The 21,760-nt window shown below is 40.5% G+C and overlaps 1 protein-coding gene across 1 annotated transcript in view; it reads right to left on the bottom strand.

The window, feature by feature from the left end:
* CUL5 (cullin 5) overlaps nt 1–21,760 on the bottom strand; it is a 123,644-nt gene that overhangs the window by 85,031 nt on the left and 16,853 nt on the right. The window contains 1 exon segment of the mRNA XM_052652802.1: nt 18,606–18,715. Coding sequence (XP_052508762.1) covers nt 18,606–18,715 — 110 coding nt within the window.

The following is a 21,760-nucleotide window of genomic DNA, read 5'->3' as shown; positions in this document are numbered from 1 at the left end:
AGACCACTGATAGGGCTGATGTCAGAAGTGGGATTCATTAAACATGGTGAAAGCACTGTTTGAGAAAAGGAAGGATGAAGTGGTAGGATGATGAAACTCTGCTACTTGCATGGCTATGAAATCACCCATGATGAATCAGCAGCTGAGCCGCTATCTGCTGAGAGAGGTAAAAGTTACCTATGAAATTTGAAAATGACAGACCTAACTCTAAGAGAGTTGGCACATTCAATCTTCAGTCTGCTTTGGCCATGATGACTGAAGTGAGAAGAGAAAAAGTACAGTACAGGTGATACCTCTGGTTTCTGTTCTTACCTCCGAACCGCAGGAGAAAAGGTCCAAAGTTCTCAAAGGTAAGCTTTGGCTGGACCAAAATTGTTAAACGCTTGTGTTGGTCTCTCTTCCAAGCATGAGAAATTAAAAGTTATATTAGGTCTCAGGGCTGGAGAAGGCTTTAGATAACAAAAGGAAAGGAAACTATTTCAGCTGTTTCTTCAGCCTAACTACTGCTGCTTTAGCAACCCCTCCATGCCTTCTACTTTCCAGTCAGGAACTTCCAACAACTATAATGTTAATATTGTAAATGTTAAATTTATCACTAGGAGTTTGAATAAATATACGATAAGAAAAAAGAGGCAGGGAAAGTTTAAAAGATGCCTTTGTATTTTGCGGCTATTGCATCTGGAGGTATGAGAAATAAAAATATAAAGTATTATATGCTTGCACTCTCATAAACGCTAGACGGATCATATCAATCAGGAAAAGTTGCAAAACAAAAAGTTAGATGAGACATAACTTGCTTGCTTTTCACTGCTGGTGAGTGGATTAGAAACTTAAACTGTCTGAGTATAAGAAACAGAATAAATAAATCTCCATAATGGATACTATTAGGTTGGCCAAAAACTTCCTTCAATTTTAAGTAAAAATTAAAAATGCAATTTTTATTTTTACCAAGAATGTGACTGAATATTGTATTCACTGTTTTGTTTCACTATCTTCAGCCCCTTTGCAGGCAACTTCATAACTCCATCTTCCTAAAACTTTTTATCTTTTGAGCAAAGAATTGCTGCAGGTGCCTTTTACAGTCTTTCAGAGAATTGAAATATTTTCCATTAAGAGAATTTTGTAAAGACCAAAACACAGCACTTCCTGGCAGTCTACTTGTTAGGATTTCACATTAACTGCAGAGGGCCAGGGTTCAATCCCTGGTCAGGAAACTAAGATCCCACAAGCTACGTGGCACAGCAGAAAACAAAATAAAAACAACAAATAAATGGACATCCACAGGTACAATGTCTGATGAATACAGCAGGTGAATCTGAACTTTTCAGCCAAGCTGTAACAATTTTTGTTCAGTCATCAAGGATGCTGTCTTGCATTATCGTGATGGAAGATTATTACTTCTCTGTTGACTAATTCTGAATGCTTTTCATAAAGTGCTGCTTTTTAGTCTCACTGGGAGCAATATCTGTTGGAATTAAATCATTTGGTTTTCCTGAAGGAGCTCATAATAGAGGAATCCCTTCCAATCTCACCATATATACAAAATCACCTTTTGGATGAAAATCTGCCTCTGGTGTGGTTAGTGGTAGTTTATTTCTTTTGCCCCATGACCTCTTCCATTCCACATTACTGTACACTATTTACTTTTCATTGCCCGTCACAGTTTGTTTTAAAAATGGAAGATTTTTGCTACATTTAAGTAGAGAACTGCATGTGGAAATAAGGTTAAAAAAAAAAAAAAAAGGTTTTTTTGCTTAACTTATGCGGAACCCAAACATCAAAGTCATTAACATAAACCAAGCTGGTGCAAATGATTTTCAATGCTTCATTTGGGTATTCTGAGTACGGCAGCTATCTCCGTCATCATACAGCATGACTGTTCTCAATTAATGTCTTGATTTGAGTACTATCAACTTCAACTGGCCTACCCAAGCATGGACCATCATCCAGTGAGAAATTTCCAGCATGGAACTTTGCCAGCCACTTCTGACATGTTGGATCAGTCACAGCACCTTCTCAATATAATGCACAAATCTTTTTTAGGGTTTCAGCTGCATTTTTTTACATTTCTTGAAATAATAAAGCATAATATGCCAAAAATGTTGCGTTTTTTTCTTCTTCGATAATAAAATGGATATACAAAAATTCATCAATTTTGATGTGTGTTTTAAAATGCACACTGATAATGACAGTTGTTATAATACAATCTTAACAAAACTGTTTCAAATGACGTAAGGACAACTAAATAAGCACTACTAGAGCTGGAAGAAACACAAGCTGGAATCAAGATTGCCGGGAGAAATATCAATAACCTCAGATATGCAGATGACACCACCCTTATGGCAGAAAGTGAAGAGGAACTAAAAAGCCTCTTGATGAAAGTGAAAGAGGAGAGTGAAAAAGTTGGCTTAAAGCTCAACATTCAGAAAACGAAGATCATGGCATCTGGTCCCATCACTTCATGGGAAATAGATGGGGAAACAGTGGAAACAGTGTCAGACTTTATTTTTGGGGGCTCCAAAATCACTGCAGATGGTGACTGCAGCCATGAAATTAAAAGACGCTTACTCCTTGGAAGAAAAGTTATGACCAACCTAGATAGCATATTCAAAAGCAGAGACATTACTTTGCCAACAAAGGTCCGTCTAATCTAGGCTATGGTTTTTCCAGTGGTCATGTATGGATGTGAGAGTTGGACTGTGAAGAAAGCCGAGTGCTGAAGAACTGATGCCTTTGAACTGTGGTGTTGGAGAAGACTCTTGAGAGTCCCTTGGACTGCAAGGAGATCCAACCAGTCCATTCTGAAGGAGATCAGCCATGGGATTTCTTTGGAAGGAATGATGCTGAAGCTGAAACTCCAGTACTTTGGCCACCTCATGCGAAGAGTTGACTCATTGGAAAAAGACTGTGATGCTGGGAGGGATTGGGGGCAGGAGGAGAAGGGGACGACAGAGGATGAGATGGCTGGGTGGCATCACTGACTCGATGGACGTGAGTCTGAGTGAATTCTGGGAGACGGTGATGGACAGGGAGGCCTGGCATGCTGCGATTCATGGGGTCGCAGAGTCGGACACGACTGAGCAACTGAACTGACTGAACTGAGAGTCACCTTATAGAAAAACCAAATGAACTTCTGGCCAAACCAGTATTATTTTTATTTATTGCCATCTCAGAGAAAAGGGAGACAACATGTAAACAAAGGAAATTTCCAAGCAGAAATATACCTTTGAAGTTTTAAGAAGCAGTTTTTAGTTGCTACTGAGCTCTTGTTAAGTCAGATACCTAAGCCTGAAAGGCTGATGATTTTCCAGCGTGATATGCATTATTTTTGAGTGATTAATTTGAACTCTGAGACTAAGAAAATGAAAAGGGATTAGAAAAGTCTTGCTTGTCACTTGCACTTAGAACATAACTATCTGCTCTGCTGCATCTTGGCTCAGCCGCTGCTGAAGAAAAGTCACTGGCTTTTTCAGAATCCTGAATTCACAAATCCTAACTACTTGGATCTGAGTCTAAGCTAAAACTGACAATAGTCTGATACTGGCTATTTAAACCTCAACAACAAGCTGTGCTGAACTAAAGCAACCATATGATCAGTGAACAGGACTTTGACTTAAGGACTGTAGAAGATTTAAGACACCCTCTCTGAAGCCATAAATTGAAAACATCATGGATTCTGGCTGGACCATCTGAATCACTTGCAGATGCCCATACGAAAGGGCTGATTCTCTGACAGGGCCATCTTCATCAAGCTGTCAGTTACACAGGCCTAAAGTACGTTCCTAACTTATGACTATTGCCAAAAGTTCTAAGTTTGGAGAATGCCCTCTACTCACTTGTTACAGACTGGAGTCACGATTCCCTTTCAGGGAAGTCTCACTGCTATGGACTTGTATCCAGCTTTCTGGATTGGCTGCAGCTTTCAAGAATGAATAAATAACTTGATTTTATTTCCCTCACATTCACCTTACCATTCCTTGCACACACATACGTATTAAGGCAGCTTCATTTTTAACCACAGCTATCTCCAGAAAAGAACTGATCTTTCCCCAGGTGGCACTAGTGGTAAAGAACACACCTGCCAATGCAAGAGACGTAAGAGACCCGGATTTGATCCCCGGGTCAGGAAGATCCCCTGGAGAAGGAAATGACAACCCACTCCAGTATTCTTGCCTAGAGAATCCCATGGACAGAGAAACCTGGCAGGCTTCAGTCATTGGGTTTCAAAGAATCTGGACACAGCTGAAGTAACTTAGCCAGCATAATATACACACTGTACTAGGTAAATAACCAGGACAAAAAAGGTGTAGGAGGTGACATAAACTTATTTTGAAAATTTTTGAAAATTTGGGGATTTCATCCAGACTAATCCCAAATCACACATCTTTTAGTTAAGTTGTATAAAAAAAATTTTTTGTAAAAATGTTTCTGTTCATCCTCCAGGTCTGGGTGATTGGGAGAAAAATGAAAAGCTTTCATTGCTGAATGGGACACACAGATTCTACAAGGGAGAAAAAAATAAAACACAGGACCTGGTGAAGTACAGAGAGGAGGACATTGATGTTTGCTTTTCGTAAGTATTCTTGAAAGCTTTTCCTTCTTCCTGAAGGAAAACTCTGGGAGTTGGCTTCCTACACTGCTGTGAGTCCTTTCAATTCAAACTGAATGCCACATTTCAATCACACCTACCAGTGCTCTGAGATAGCAGGAAGCAGCCCCAATTCCTACACCTTTCACAATGAACACCTCTAAATGATGTCCACACTATGAAGCCAATGAGATGGTGTCATGGATAAAGAAACTGATTGGAACTAACTGCCTTCAGGCAGTCCATCTGAAAACAAGTCATCAACTAAATTAAATGGACTAAACTTAAAATGCTAAAGTGAATGGCCCCATGGGATGACATACTGAGGGGCCTGTTAGCTTACACTATCGAGTTGGCCAAAATATTCATTCCATTTTTTCTGTCAGATGGTTTGAGTAGTGCTTAGCTGTCTTTAACTTCATTTGAAACAATTTTGTGACAGCTGTCATATCAGCAAGGATTTTTTAAAAATTTCACCAAAACTGGTGAATTTTTGTGTACCCATTTTAATAATGAAGATGGAAGGAAAAAAGCTACATTTTCAGGATACTATGCTTTATCATTTTAAGAAAGTTAAAAACACAACTGAAATGAAAAAAATGACTTGTGCATTATATGGAGAAAGTGCTGTGACTGATCCAACATGTCAAAGTGGTTTGCTGAGGGAGGGAATCCTGTCTTATGAGCTCCTTCCAGAAAAACAAATGATTAGTCCAACAAGTACTGATCCAAATAAAATCAACTGAAAGCAGCACTCAACTTAAAGTACCCTTAGTTAGTCAACAGAAGATGCATTATCTTCCCTCAGGATGACACAAGACCACATGTTCCTTTGATGCCCAAGCAAAAACTGTTACAGCTTGGCTGGGAAGGTCTGATTCATCCATCATATACACCAGATATCCCACCTTTGGAAGTGCATTTATTTTGATCTTTACAAAATTCTGATGGAAAAAATTTCAATTCCCTAGGAGACTGTGAAAGGCACCTGCAAAAGTTCTTTGCTCAAAAAGGATGGAAATTATGATATTGCCCAAAAAAATGGCAGAAGGTAGTAGAACACAACAATGACTATGCTGTTCAATAAAGCTCTTGGCAGAAATGAAAAATACGTCTTCTATTTTTACTTATACCTTTCTTATTTTTACAGGAAAAGGTCAGTTTTCATTCCAATCCCAAAGAAAGGCAATGCCAAAGAATGCTCAAACTACCGCACAGTTGCACTCATCTCAACATACTAGCAAAGTAATGCTCAAAATTCTTCAAGATAGGTTACAACAGTACGTGAACTGAGAACTTGCAGATGTTCAAGCTGGATTTAGAAAAGGCAGAGGAACCAGAGATCAAATTGCCAACATCTGTCAGATCATAGAAAAAGAAACAGAATTCCAGAAAAACATATACTTTCTGCTTCATTGATACACTAAAGCTTTTGACTGTGTGGATCACAACAAACTGTGGAAAATTCTTCAAGAGATGGGAATACCAGAACACCTTACCTGCTTCCTGAAATATCTGCATGCAGATTAAGGAGCAACAGTTAGAACTGGACGTGGAACAATAAACTGGTTCAAAATTGGGAAAAGGGTACTTCAAGGCTGTATACTGTCACCCTGCTTATTTAACTTATATGTAGAGTACATCATGCAAAATGCTGGGCTGGATGAAGCACAAGCTGGAATCAAGACTGCTGGGAGAAACATCAGTAATCTCAGATATGCAGATGACATCACTCTTATGGCAGAAAGTGAAGAAGAACTAAAGAGTCTCTTGATAAAGTGAAAGAGGAGAGTGAAAAAACCTGGCTTAAAATTCAACATTCAAATACATAAAATCATGGCATCTGGTCCCATCACTTCATGGCAAATAGATGGGGGAAAAAATGGAAACAGTGACAGACTTTATTTTTCTGGGCTCCAAAATCACTGCAGATGATAACTGCAGACATGAAGTTTACTGAAGCTTGCTCCTTGGAAAAAAAGCTATGACACACCCAGACAGTGTATAAAAAGCAGAGACATTACTTTGCCAACAAAGGTCCATCTAATCAAAGTTATGGTTTTTTCCAGTAGTCATGTATGGTTGTGAGAGCTGGTCCATAAAGAAGGCTGAGCACTGAAGAAAATTGATGCTTTTGAACTGAGGTGGAGAAGACTCTTGAGGATCCCTTGGAATGCAAGGCGGTCCAACCAGTCAATCCTAATGGAAACCAGTCCTGAATATTCACTGGAACGGCTGATGCTGAAGCTGACGCTCCAATGCTTTGGCCACCTGATGCGAAGAGCTGACTCATTAGAAAAGACCCTGATGCTGGGAAAGACTAACGGTAGGAAAAGAAAGGGATGACAGAGGACAAAATGGTTGGATGGGATCACTGACACAATGGACATGAGTTTGAGCAAGCTCTGGGAGATGGCAAAGGACAGGGAAATCTGGCATGCTGCAGTCCATGGGGTCGTAAAGAGTTAGATATGACTGAGCGACTGAACAACAACAATTTTTACTTTAAAAACTGAGGAAAGTTTTGGCCAATCCAATATCTAATTTATGTCTTACCTGGAGAACCCAGAAATGCAAACTCTTTCTTTTCAGGGGTACCATGTGGATCCTCTGAAACTGTATTTCTTTTCCTGTGTACCTGACTATCAAGACACTACCTTCAACCCTGAAAAATTTTCAGGTCAAATTGAACTTTATGGCCATAGTTGTGCTTTGCTTGACTCTATGCCTCAGGCATGTAAAAAGTGTCCAGGGCTTCCCTGGTGGCTCAGGGGTAAAGAATCTGCTTGCCAATGCAGGAGATGTGGGTTCCATCCCTGGGTAGGTAAGATTTCCTGGAGAAAGAAATGGCAACCCACTCCAAAGTTTTTGCCTGAGAGGCAAGAGACCATGGGGTCCCAAAAGAGTCAGACACAACTTAGTGAGTAAACAATACAACAAACAACAGAAACTGAGGGAGAAAGACAGCTGTTTTTCTAAGATAAATGTCATGGTTAGGAGGAATTAATTTTAACTAGGTAAATTTATGCCTTTGAAGGAAACAATAGCAAAGATCAATAAAACTAAAACCTGCTTCTTTGAAAAGATAAACAAAATTGACAAACCATTAGCCAGCCTCGTCAAGAAAAAAAGAGAAAAGACTCAAATCAACAAAATTAGAAATGAAACAGGAGATGTTACAACACACAACGCAGAAATATGAAGCATCATTAAAAGACTACTATGAGCAAGATTGTATATACCAATAAAATGGACAGCCTCTTAAAAAAGTATATCTTTCTAAGACTTAATCAAGAAGAAACTGAAAATATGTACAGACCAACTGAAAATAGGTACAGCACTGAAATCAAACCTGTGAGCAAAAAATTTCCCAAAAAACAAAAGTCCAGGGCTAGATGGCTTCACAGGTGAATCCCATTAAATGTTTAGAGAACAAATAACAACTATCTTTCTAAAACTGTTTCAAAACACTGCAGGGGGAGGAACACTCTGAAACTCATTCTACAAGGCCATCATCACCTTGATACCAAAATCACACAAAGATAACTTACACACACACACACACACTTTCTAAATCACACAAAGATAACTTACACACACACACAACTTTCTAAAGCACACAAAGATAACTTACACACACACACACACACACGCACGCACACGCACACACACACACACACACACACACACACACACACTCTCTCTCTCTCTCTCTCTCTCTCTCTCTCTCTCTCTCTCTCTCTCTCTCTCTCTTTCTACTCTCTACCAGTACACAAGCCTTTCCCAAATACAATTTCTGAGCCCAGGTGAAACAAAGCCAGCTATTTGGAAGCTACCAACTACTTCCTCCCCTGTGAGCAACTAAGGACCTGGGGGAACATGAGAGGCAGCCATCCACCATGTACGCTATTTCTTACCATAAACAAAGAATTAGTATGTGAACAATAAAGGAAGCAGGATTGACCCCAAATACCTAGATGCATATGAAAGAAATGATTTCAGCAAGCCCAGACGCTTGTATTTTCCCATACATAGAATATCGCTAAATCTCTTTATGTGATAAATTTAGTTTTCTCTTAATTAACAGTAATCTTTTAATATTCAGATTACCTGCCCCTTGCTGAAAACTTATATACAGCCTGGCTCCTCCCCCGCCTCCTCTGAGTCAACTATCTTGGGGTCACCTGAGATGATGTCTCCCACCATCCTAACATTCCCACCGAACAAAAGCTAATTCTCAACAGTCAGGTTGCTGGTATTTTCTTTTTTAGTCTACAACACACACAATATTATGGGCCAGTATCACTGATGTACATATGCAAATATCATCAACAAAACACTAACAAATGAATCCAATAACATGTCAAAGGATCACATACCATGATCAAGTGGGATTTATCCCAAGCACACAATGATTCCTCAATATACATAAATTAATGTGATCTGTTGTTGTTCAGTCTCTCAGTCATGTCCAACTCTTTGTGACCACATGGACTGCAGCACGCCAGCTTCCCTGTCCTTCACTATCTTTCAGAGTTTGCTAATACTCATGACCACTGAGTCAGTGATGCCATTAAACCATCTTATCCTCTGTCATCCCCTTTTCCTGCTCTCAATCTTTCCCAGCATCAGGGTTTTTTCCCAATGAGTCGGCTCTTTGCATTAGGAGGCCAAATTATTGGAGCTTCAGCATCAGTCCTTCCATTGAATCTTCCTTTCGGAATAACTAGTTTGATCTTCTTGCTGTCCAAGGGACTCCCAAGAGTCTTCTTTCAGCACCACAGTATGAAAGCATCAATTCTTCCACACTCAGCATTTTTTATGGTCCCACTCTCACATTCATACATCAGTTCAGTTCAGTTCAGTCACTCAGTCGTGTCCAACTCTTTCAGAAACCATGAATCACAGCACGCCAGGCCTCCTTGTCCATCACCAACACCCGGAGTTCACTCAGATTCACGTCCATCGAGTCAGTGATGCCATCCAGCCATCTCATCCTCTGTCGTCCCCTTCTCCTCCTGCCCACAATCCCTCCCAGCATCACAGTCTTTTCCAATGAGTCAACTCTTTCCATCAGGTGGCCAAAGTACTAGAGCTTCAGCTTTAGCATCATTCCTTCCAAAGAAATCCCAGGGCTGATCTCCTTCAGAATGAACTGGTTGGATCTCCTTGCAGTCCAAGGGACTCTCAAGAGTCTTCTCCAACGCCACAGTTCAAAAGCATCAATTCTTCGGCGCTCTGCTTTCTTCACAGTCCAACTCTCACATCCATACATGACCACTGGAAAACCATAGCCTTGACTAGACGGACTTTAGTCGGCAAAGTAATGTCTCTGCTTTTGAATATGCTATCTAAGTTGGTCATAACTTTCCTTCCAAGGAGTAAGCGTCTTTTAATTTCATGGCTGCAGTCACCATCTGCAGTGATTTTGGAGCCCAGAAAAATAAAGTCTGACACTGTTTCCACTGTTTCCCCATCATTTTCCCATGAAGTGATGGGACCAGATGCCATGATCTTCGTTTTCCGAATCTTGAGCTTTAAGCCAACTTTTTCACTCTTCTCTCTTACTTTCATCAAGAGGCTTTTTAGTTCCTCTTCACTTTCTGCCATAAGGGTGGTGTCATCTGCATATCTGAGGTTATTGATATTTCTCCCGGCAATCTTGATTCCAGCTTGTGTTTCTTCCAGTCCAGCGTTTCTCATGATGTACTCTGCATATAAGTTAAATAAGCAGGGTGACAATATACAGCCTTGATGTACTCCTTTTCCTATTTGGAACCAGTCTGTTGCTCCATGTCCAGTTCTAACTGTTGCTTCCTGACCTGCATACAGATTTCTCAAGAGGCAGGTCAGGTGGTTTGGTATTCCCATCTCCTTCAGAATTTTCCACAGTTTATTGTGATCCACACAAAGACTTTGGCATAGTCAATAAAGCAGAAATGGATGTTTTTCTGGAACTCTCTTGCTTTTTCCATGATCCAGCGGATGTTGGCGATTTGATCTCTGGTACCTCTGCCTTTTCTAAAACCAGCTTGAACATCAGGAAGTTCACGGTTCACATATTGCTGAAGCCTGGCTTGGAGAATTTTGAGCATTACTTTACTAGCATATGAGATGAGTGCAATTGTGCGGTAGTTTGAGCATTCTTTGGCATTGCCTTTCTTTGGAATTGGAATGAAAACTGACCTTTTCCAGTCCTGTGGCCACTGCTGAGTTGTCCAAATTTGCTGGCATATTGAGTGCAGCACTTTCACAGCATCATCTTTCAGGATTTGAAATAGCTCAACTGGAATTCCATCACCTCCACTAGCTTCGTTCATAGTGATGCTTTCTAAGGCCCACCTGACTTCACATTCCAAGATTTCTGGCTCTACATGAGTGATCACACCATTGTGATTATCCAGGTCATGAAGATGTCTTTTGTACAGGACTTCCCTGGTGGCTTAGACGGTAAAGCGTCTGTCTACAATATGGGACACCTGGGTTCGATCCCTGGGTTGGGAAGATCCCCTGGAGAAGGAAATGGCAATCCACTGCAGTACTATTGCTTGGAAAATCCCATAGACAAAGGATCCTGGTAGGCTACAGTCCATGGGGTCGCAAAGAGTTGGACACATTTGAGCAACTTCACTTCACTCTGTGTATTCTTGCCACCTCTTCTTAATATCTTCTGCTTCTGTTAGGTCCATACCATTTCTGTCCTTTATTGAGCCCATCTTTGCATGAAATGTTCCCTTGGTATCTCTAATTTTCTTGAAGAGATCTCTAGTCTTTCCCATTCTGTTCTTTTCCTCTATTTCTTTGCATTGATCGTTAAGAAGGCTTTCTTATCTCTTCTTGCTATTCTTTGGAACTCTGCATTCAGATGCTTATATCTTTCCTTTTCTCCTTGGCTTTTTGCTTCTCTTCTTTTCACAGCTATTTCTAAGGTGTCCCCAGACAGCCATTTTGCTTTTTTGCATTTCTTTTCCATGGGGATGGTCTTGATCCCTGTCTCCTGTACAATGTCACGAACCTGTTTCCATAGTTCATCAGGCACTCTATCTATCAGATCTAGGCCCTTAAATCTATTTCTCACTTCCACTGTATAATCATAAGGGATTTGATTTAGGTCATACCTGAATGGTCTAGCAGTTTTCCCTACTTTCTTCAATTTAAGTCTGAATTTGGCAATAAGGAGTTCATGATCTGAACCACAGTCAGCTCCCGGTCTTGTTTTTGTTGACTGTACAGAGCTTCTCCTTCTTTGGCTGCAAAGAATATAATCAATCTGATTTCAGTGTTGACCATATGGTGATGTCCATGTGTAGAGTCTTCTTTTGTGTTGTTGGAAGAGGGTGTTTGCTATGACCAGTGCATTTTCTTGGTAAAACTCTATTAGTCTTTGCCCTGCTTCATTCCGCATTTCAAGGCCAAATTTGCCTGTTACTCCAGGTGTTTCCTGACTTCCTACTTTTGCATTCCAGTCCCCTATAATGAAAAGGATATCTTTTTTGGGTGTTAGTTCTACAAGGTCTTGTAGGTCTTCATAGAACTGTTCAAATTCAGCTTCTTCAGCATTACTGGTTGGGGCATAGACTTGGATTACTGCGATACTGAATGGTTTGCCTTGGAGACGAACAGAGATCATTCTGTCGTTTTTGAGATTGCATCCAAATACTGCATTTCAGACTCTTTTGTTGACCATGATGGCTACTCCATTTCTTCTGAGGGACTCCTGCCCGCAGTAGTAGATATAATGGTCATCTGAGTTAAATTCACCCATTCCAGTCCATTTTAGTTTGCTGATTCCTAGAATGTCGACGTTCACTCCTGCCATCTCGTTTGACCACTTCCAATTTGCCCTGATTCATGGACCTGACATTCCAGTTCCTATGCAATATTTCTCTTCACAGCATCGGACCTTGCTTCTATCACCATTCACATCCACAACCGGGTATTGTTTTTGCTTTGGCTCCATCCCTTCATTCTTTCTGGAGTTCTTTCTCCAATGATCTCCAGTAGTATATTGGGCACCTACTGACCTGGGGTGTTCCTCTTTCAGTATCCTATCATTTTGCCTTTTCATACTGTTCATGGGGTTCTCAAGGCAAGAATACTGAAGTGGTTGGCCATTTCCTTCTCCAGTGGACCACAACCTGTCAGACCTCTCCACCATGACCCACCCATCTTGGGTTGCCCCGTGGGCATGGCTTAGTTTCATTGAGTTAGACAAGGCTGTGGTCCTAGTGTGATTAGACTGACTAGTTTTCTGTGAGTATGGTTTCAGTGTGTCTGCCCTCTGATGCCCTCTTGCAACACCTACCATCTTACTTGGGTTTCTCTTACCTTGGGCGTGGGGTATCTCTTCACAGCTGCTCCAGCAAAGTGCAGGCACCGCTCCTTACCTTGGATGAGGGGTACCTCCTCACTGCTGCCCTTCCTGACGTTCAACGTGGGATGGCTCCTCTAGTCCCTCCTGTGCCTGTGCAGGCACCACTCCTGGGACGTGGGGTTGCTCCTCCCAGCCGCTGCCCCTGGCCTCGGGCGCAGGGTTGCTCCACCTGGCCGCAGCCCCTGGCCTCGGGGGTGGGGTGGCCCCTCCCGGCCGCCACCCCTGACCTCGGGGGTGGGGTGGCTCCTCTTGGCCGCCGCCCCTAACCTGGGATGCGGGGTGGCTCCTCTTAGTGCGCAACTGGCACACTAAGCGCAGGCGGCTGTGACCGGCGCACATAACTATAGGAAAAAACATACCTTTGACTATACAGACCTTTGTCAGCAAAGTAATGTCTCTGCTCTTTAATACACTATCTAGGTTTGTCACAACATTTCTTTCAAGGACCAAGCATCTTTTAATTTTATGGCTGCAGTCACTGAACACAGTGATTCTGGAGCCCAAGAAAATAAAGTCTGTTACTATTTCCATATTTTATCCCATCTATTTGTCATGAAGTGATGGGACCAAATGCCATGATCTCAGTTTTCTAAATGTTGAGTTTTAAGCCAGTTTTTTCACTTTCCTCTTTCATGTTCATCAAGAGGCTCTTTAGTTCCTCTTTACTTTCTGCCATTAGGGTGATGTCATCTGCATATGTGAGGTTATTGATCTTTTTCCCGGCAGTCTTGATTCCAGCTTGTGATTCATCCAGCCCAACATTTCACATGATGTACTCTACATATAAATTAAATAATCAGGGTGACAATATACAGCCTTGAAGTACTCATTTCCCAATTTTGAGCCAGTCCATTGTTCACGTACAGTTCTAACTGCTGCTTCTTGGCCTGCATACAGGTTTCTCAGGAGGCAGGTTAGGTGGTCTGGTATTCCCATCTCTTTCAGAATTTTCCACAGTCTGTTGTGATCTACACAAAGGCTTTAGCATAATCAACAAAGCAGAGAGTAGATGTTTTCTGAAATTCCCTTGCTTTCTCTATGATCCAGTGGATGTTGGCAATTTGATCTCTGGTTCCTCTGCCTTTTCTAAATCCAGCTTGCACACCTGCAAGTTCTCAGTTCATGTACTGTTAAAGCCTAGCTTAAGGGATTTTGAGCATTACCTTGCTAGCATGTGAAGTGAGCGCTATTATGTAGTAGTCTAAACATTCTTTGGCATTGCCTTTCTTTGGAACTGAAATGAAATCTAACCTTTTTCAGTCCTGTGGCCACTGCTGAGTTTTCCAAATTTGCTGGCATACTGAGTGCAGCACTTTCACAGCATTATCTTTAAGGATCTGAAATAGCTCAGTTGGAATTTCATCACCTCCACTAGCTTTGTTCATAGTAATGCTTCTGAAGCCCCACTTGACTTCACATTCCAGGATGTCTGGCTCTAGGTGAGTGATCACACCACTGTGGTTATCCAGGGCCTTTTGTATAGTTCTGTGTATTCTTGCCACCTCTTCTTAATCTTTTCTGCTTCTGTAAGGGCCTCACTGTTTCTGTCCTTTATTGAGCCCATCTTTGCATGAAATGTTCCCTTGGTATCTCTAATTTTCTTGAAGAGATCACTAGTCCTTCCCATTCTTCCTCTTTTCCTCCCATTGTTTTCCTCTATTTCCTTGCATTGTTCACCTAAGAAGGCATCTTATCTCTCCTTGCTATTCTTTGGAACTCTGCATTCACATGGGTGTATCTTTCCTTTTCTCCTTTGCCTTTCTTTTTCTTCTTTTCTCAGCTATTTGTAAGGCCTCCTCAGACAACCATTTTGCCTTGCTGCATTTCTTTTTCTTGAGGATGGTTTTGATCACCAACTCCTGTACAATGTCACACACTTCTGTCCATGGTTCTTCAGGCATTTATCAGATCTAATCCCTTGAATCTATTTGTCACTTCCACTGTATAATCATAAGGGATTTTATTTAGGTCATACCTGAATGGCCTAGTGGTTTTCCCTACTTTCAATTTAAGTCTAAATTTTGCAATAAGGAGGTGATGATATGAACCACAGTCATCTCCAGGTCTCGTTTTTGCTGACTGTATAGCGTTTCTCCATCTTTGGTTACAAAGAATATAATTCATCTGATTGCATCTGGTTAACTTATATGCAGAGTACATCATGAGAAACGCTGGACTGGAAGAAACACAAGCTAGAATCGAGATTGCCGGGAGAAATATCAATAACCTCAGATATGCAGATGACACCACCCTTATGGCAGAAAGTGAAGAGGAACTCAAAAGCCTCTTGATGAAAGTGAAAGAGGAGAGTGAAAAAGTTGGCTTAAAGCTCAACATTCAGAAAACGAAGATCATGGCATCCAGTCCCATCACTTCATGGGAAATAGATGGGGAAAACAGTGGAAACAGTGTCAGACTTTATTTTTTGGGGCTCCAAAATCACTGCAGATGGTGATTGCAGCCATGAAATTAGAAGACACTTACTCCTTGGAAGAAAAGTTATGACCAACCTAGATAGCATATTCAAAAGCAGAGACATTACTTTGCCAACTAAGGTCCGTCTAGTCAAGGCTGTGGTTTCTCCAGTGGTCATGTATGGATGTGAGAGTTGGACTGTGAAGCACCGAAGAATTGATGCTTTTGAACTGTGGTGTTGGAGAAGACTCTTGAGAGTCCCTTGGACTGCAAGGAGATCCAACCAGTTCATTCTGAAGGAGATCAGCCCTGGGATTTCTTTGGAAGGAACGATGCTAAAGCTGAAACTCCAGTACTTTGGCCACTTCATGAGAAGAGCTGACTCATTGGAAAGACTGTGATGCTGGGAGGGATTGCGGGCAGGAGGAGAAGGGAACGACAGAGGAGGAGAAGGGGACGACAGAGGATGAGATGGCTGGACGGCATCACTGACTCGATGGACGTGAGTCTGAGTGAACTCCAGGAGTTGGTGATGGACACAGAGGCCTGGCGTGCTGCAATTCATGGGGTCGCCAAGAGTTGGACACGACTGAGCAACTGAACTGCACTGAACTGAACTGAACTGACGTCCACAGGTAGAGTTGTCTCTTGTGTTGTTGGAAGAGGGTGTATACTATGACCAGGGTATTCTCTTGGCAGAAGTGTTTAACCTTTGCCCTGCTTCATTTTGTACTCCATGTTCAAACTTGACTGCTACTTCAGGTATCTCTTGACTTCCTACTTTTGCATTTCAGCCCCCTATGATGAAAAGGACATCTTTTTTTGGTGTTACACCACATTAACAAAGTAAAAGATAAAAATCATACGATAATCTCAATAGATGCAGAAAAGGCTTTTGAAAAAATTCAACACTGATTTCTGATGACAACCTCTCTAGAAAATGGTCATAGAAGGAACCTATCAACATAAGAAAGGTCATATATGACAAACCCACAACAAACATTTTTCTTAATGGAGAAAAACTGAAAGCATTTCCTCTAAGATCAGGAACAAGATAACACTTGCCACTATTATTTCAATACAGTTTTGGAAGTCCTAGCCATGGCAATCAGAGAAGAAAAAGAAATAAAAGGAATCAAGAATGGAAAAGAAGTCCTAAAACTCTCACTGTCTGCAGATGACATGATACTACACGTAGAAGACCCTAAAGATACCCTCAGAAAATTACTGGAGCTCATCAGTGAATTTAGTAAAGTCACAGGATACAAAATCAATACACAGAAATCCCTTGCATTCCTACACACTAACAGTGAAAAATCAGAAAGAGAAATGCAGGGAACAATCCCACTCACCACTGAAACAAAAATAAAATACCTAGGAGTAAACCTATCTAAAAACATTTAAGACCGGTATTTACAAAACTACAGAACACTGATGAAACAAATAAAACAGGACACAAAGTTAGATTGGATGAATCAATATTGTGAAAATTACTATACTACCTAAAGCAATCTACAGATTCAGTGCAATCCCTATCAAATTGGACAAAAGACTTTACAATTTGTATGGAAATACCAAAGACCCCAAATAGCCAATGCAATCTTGAGAAAGAAAAATGAAACTGGAAGAAATCACCCTTCCTGACTTCAGACTATGCTACAAAGCTGCAGTAATCAAGACAGTATGGTACTGGTACAAAAACAGAAATATAGACCAATGGAACAAGATACAAAGCCCAGAGATAAACCCACACATCTATGGACACCTTATCTCTGACAAAGAGAGCAATGGAGAAAAGACAACCATTTCAATAAGCAGTGCTGGGAAAACTGGACAGCTATGCGTGAAAGAATGAAATTAGAACACTTTTTAATATCATACACAAAAATAAACTGAAGATAGATTAAAGACCTAAATGTAAGGCCAGAAAGTATAAAACTCTTAGAGGAAACTACAGGCAAAACACTCTTTGACATAAACCCCAGCACGATCCTCTCTGATCCACCTCCTACAGTAATGAAAATAAAAACAAAAATAAAGAAATGGGACCTAATTAAATTTAAAAGCTTTTGCACAGCAAAAGAAACTTTAAACAAGATGAAAAGACAACCCTCAGAATGGGAGAAAATAATCAAAAAAGAACCAACTGTCAAAAGCTTAATCCCCAAAATACAAAAGTAGTTCACATAGCCAACATCAGAAAAACAAACAACCTAGTCAAAAAAATGAGTGGAAGATCGAAACAGACATTTCTCCAAAGACGATACACAGATAGCCAACAAATACATGAAAAGATACTCAACATCTCTCATTATTAGAGAAATGCAAATTAAATTACAATGAGGCACCATCTCATATAAGTCAGAATGGCCATCATAAAAAAAAAATCTACAAAGAGTAAGTGCTGGAGAGGATGTGGAGAGAAGGAAACCCTCTTACATCGTTTGTGGGAATATAAATTGATATAGCCATGATGAAAAACAGTATGGAGATTCCTTTAAAAACTAGGAAAAATAAAAACACCACCAAATGACCCAGCCACCCCACTCTGGGTATATACCCTGAGAAAATAGTAATTCAAAAAGACACATGTACCCCAACCTTCAAAGCAGCACTATTTACATTAGCCAGGAAACAGAAGCAACCTAGATGTGTCCACTGACAGATGAATGAATAAAGAAGTTGTGGTTCATAAATATAATGAAATATTAATGAATGAAAGTCGCTTAGTCGAGTCCAACTCTTCACAACCCCACAGACTATACAATCCACGGAACTCTGCAGGCCAGAATACTGGAGTGGGTAGCCTTTTCCTTCTCCAGGGGATCTTCCCGAACCAGGATATCAGGGAAGCCTAGGAATGGTTCAGTGATTGGGGGTACCCCAATACCAGTAATGGGCTTCGCTGGTGGCTCAGACAGTAAAGAATCTGCCTGCAAGGCAGGAAACACACGTTCGATCCCTGGGTTGGGAAGATCCGAGGAGAAGGAAATGGCAACCCACTCCAGTATCCTTGCCTGGGAAATCCATGGACAGAGGAGCCTGGTGGGCTACAGTCTACAGCTCACAAAGAGTTGAACTCTACTGAGTGACTAACATTTTCACTTTCAATGCCAGTAATTACTTCAAACAGGTAAGGTGTCCAATCTGGAGCCAATATTCCATTTGAATACAGCCACCAAAATTTCCTTTATGTTAGCAAAAAGTTAGAATGAATCAATTACTTACGAAAACAGATCAAACCACTGCTGTTTTGTAACAGATTCCTGGCGTAAAAGCTTCAGAACAATTGGACGCATGAAATCCCATTTGTCTTCAAACTGAAGAGAACCTTTATTCTAAAAAAAAAAAAAAAAAAGAAAAAGGACAGAGTAGTTCAAGGGCAGTTAAATCAGAAGTGGGTTATTTTTATCTCATAAGAGACAACCAGAGAAATTTAAAAGAATCAGATTTCCATAATGGAATCCCTATAACTTAATCTGGTATCAAGGAATCACAGGAAGAACTCACCATAAGAGGAAAAAAAAAAAAAAGTTAAATGAAAGGGTATAGTGAAGAATTTAGCCTTCTCCGAAGAGCATGTCTGGCCTTTGCCCTTGGCTTCTAGTAAGCAGTATCCCTGAGTCCTGGGAATGTTGTGATAAGAGAGTCCCTGGGGGCCTTGGGTCATACTGCATAATCTAACAATGTGATTTAGGGAGGGGACTGGTAAACCCATATAGTTTTAGGGTGGGAGCTGGTCAATCCAGAAATATCAACAATGAGATTTTGGGGTCATTGCAATTTGGGGTCATTTGTGATTTGGGGTCAACCTGGAGACAGAGATTACCCACATGAGCAATGCCGACATGATGAAGCCTTAATAAAAATTTTGGACACGGAAGTTTGTGTGAGCGTCTCTGGCTGGCAGTACTTATATGCCCTGCATTTAATGAGGGAAGGAGAGAAGACCTGACAATACCAGAGAGGACAAGGGAAGCTCTGTTTTTGACCCTCCTGGACACCAACCTATATGTTTCTTCCTTTAGCTGAAAAAAGGCCCTAAATAAACCATAACCATCAGAAGAGCAGTTTTCAGTAAGACCTTATGGAGTATTTTCACAGATTTATGAATATCTCTAACAAATTATTGAGTCTCAGTATTTTGGGAACCTCCCAAATTTGCAGCTAGTGTCAGAAGTGAGGATGGTCTTGTGTTTAGAGACTGTGCCCTAACTCCTCACAAAAAGTACATTGAAAATCCAAATAAACTCTGATAGATGAGGAAGGAAAAAAAACCAGAAAGATACCCATCTCATTTTATAACGCTTATAAAACCTTGATACCAAACTGTGAGACAAGAACAAGAAACGGTAATTCTAGACCAATCTAATTTAAAAATATAGATGCAAAACTCTTAAAAATATTAGTAAATTAAATTAAGTGGCATATCAAAAAAATAATACTTCATAATCATACATGTTTATTCCAGTAATGTGAAAGTAGTTCAATATTAAGGGGAAAAAATTCATTATTAAAATGGGGCGGCACTCCATATGTGTTAGTCATGAATACTTTTCATTTTCAAGTTAACTATGGCCATATGACTTGGCTTAATCAATAAATTTCAACAAAAATTATTACTTTTCTAATATGGCAGCACCAAACACCCTTACGAATTTCCCTACTGATTTTACTATACATTTGTTGAGAATGTTGCTCCCTTGTATCAGATAAGATCCATGCACTGAATGGAATCTTTGAACTCCCTGAAATTATACTTCAGAAGCAGTTTTTAAACATACAGTCTAACAAAAATCTACACCAGGATCACCTAGAGTGGTAATTACACAAATATTTATAAAACCTATTACAGACTTGCTGGATCGGAAATCTCTTGAGTTCAGAATTTACATGTTAGCAAATTCATGATAAAACTACATAAAAATATGACAAAGTCTATAACCTCAAGAAGATTAAGAACTCCTAACTAACATTTAAGTTTTGTGAAAGCAAATGATACTTCTTCTTACATCTACACAGTTGATCCTAAAAGTAACTGTACTGTCTCACCCTACGTACCTACTTTTATCACAAAATAATCTTATAAAGACCCGGGAGATACTAAAAAATTAGTACTGGGATTAGCCGTGCTTCCCTGAACAACTACTTTGTTTTTACCTTATGGACTTAAGTGAATCATGTAGGTAACTTTGCTCTTCTTAGTACTGGTTAATGAGAAATTCAGTCAGATTTGTGATGCTATGGTATATACTTTGTGAACTAATCTTATGGCCGGCTTCATTTTTTCTATTAGTTTCCTACAACCATCTTCATTTACTCTTCCCTCTGAGGGAAGGGTGGGCAAATGAACAAATATGGAAGAACCACAGAAAGGACATGTAAATCTTTTCTTGACTATGACATGAAGACTCATAATACCCTCTTAAAAAAAGAGTATTTTATAATGTCAACTAAGTCTATTTCCATAGGCAATTCTGCCAACTGATAAAATGAAACACAGAATAAATCCTGCAATTAAAAATCAAAAAGGTTCAGAAGACTAAACAGGTATCTGAGATAAACACTGGTTAGGCTCTGAAATCTATCAGCTATGGCAAAATGACAGGGAAAATCTATCAGCAAAAAGACAGGAAACAGTCTCCTATTTGATGAAACATACAAGATTAACTACAGAAAAATTTTCCTCTAATACTCAGTTAAAGGAGGAATTAAATAATTGAATTTTCCTATCACGCTTTTATGAGTGAGTGAGTGAAGTCACTCAGTCATGTCCAACTCTTTGCGACCCCATGGACTGTAGCCCACCAGGCTCCTCCCCCACAGGATTCTCCAAGCAAGAGTACTGGAGTGGGCTGCCATTTCCTTCTCCAGGGGATCTTCCCGACTCAGGGATCGAACCCGGGTCTCCTGCATTCCAGGCAGACGCTTTAACCTCTGCGCCACCAGGGAAGCTTTTTATAGTAGATTCCAAAAACGATGCTCAAGTAGTTCCTTGACCTATTGTCTGTCAAACTGAAGAGCACATCATTAAATCATATCTAAATATCAGACACCAAACCTACTATCTACGAAAGATATTAATAAGCAACTGCTACTGCTAAGTCACTTCAGTCGTGTTCGACTCTGTGCGACCCCATAGACGGCAGCCCACCAGGCTCCCCCATCCCTGGGATTCTCCAGGCAAGAACACTGGAGTGGGTTACCATTTCCTTCTCCAATGCAGGAAAGTGAAAAGTGAAAGTGAAGTCGCTCAGTCGTGTCTGACCCTCAGCGACCCCATGGACTGCAGCCTTCCAGGCTACACCATTCATGGGATTTTCCAGGCAAGAGTACTGGAGTGGGTTGCCATTGCCTTTTCCGATTAATAAGCAAAGACACCT

This window comes from Budorcas taxicolor, chromosome 15 (genome assembly GCF_023091745.1).
Source record: "Budorcas taxicolor isolate Tak-1 chromosome 15, Takin1.1, whole genome shotgun sequence".
In the NCBI taxonomy this organism is placed as follows: Eukaryota; Metazoa; Chordata; class Mammalia; order Artiodactyla; family Bovidae; genus Budorcas; species Budorcas taxicolor.
This window is presented reverse-complemented; position numbering and strand designations above follow the sequence as displayed.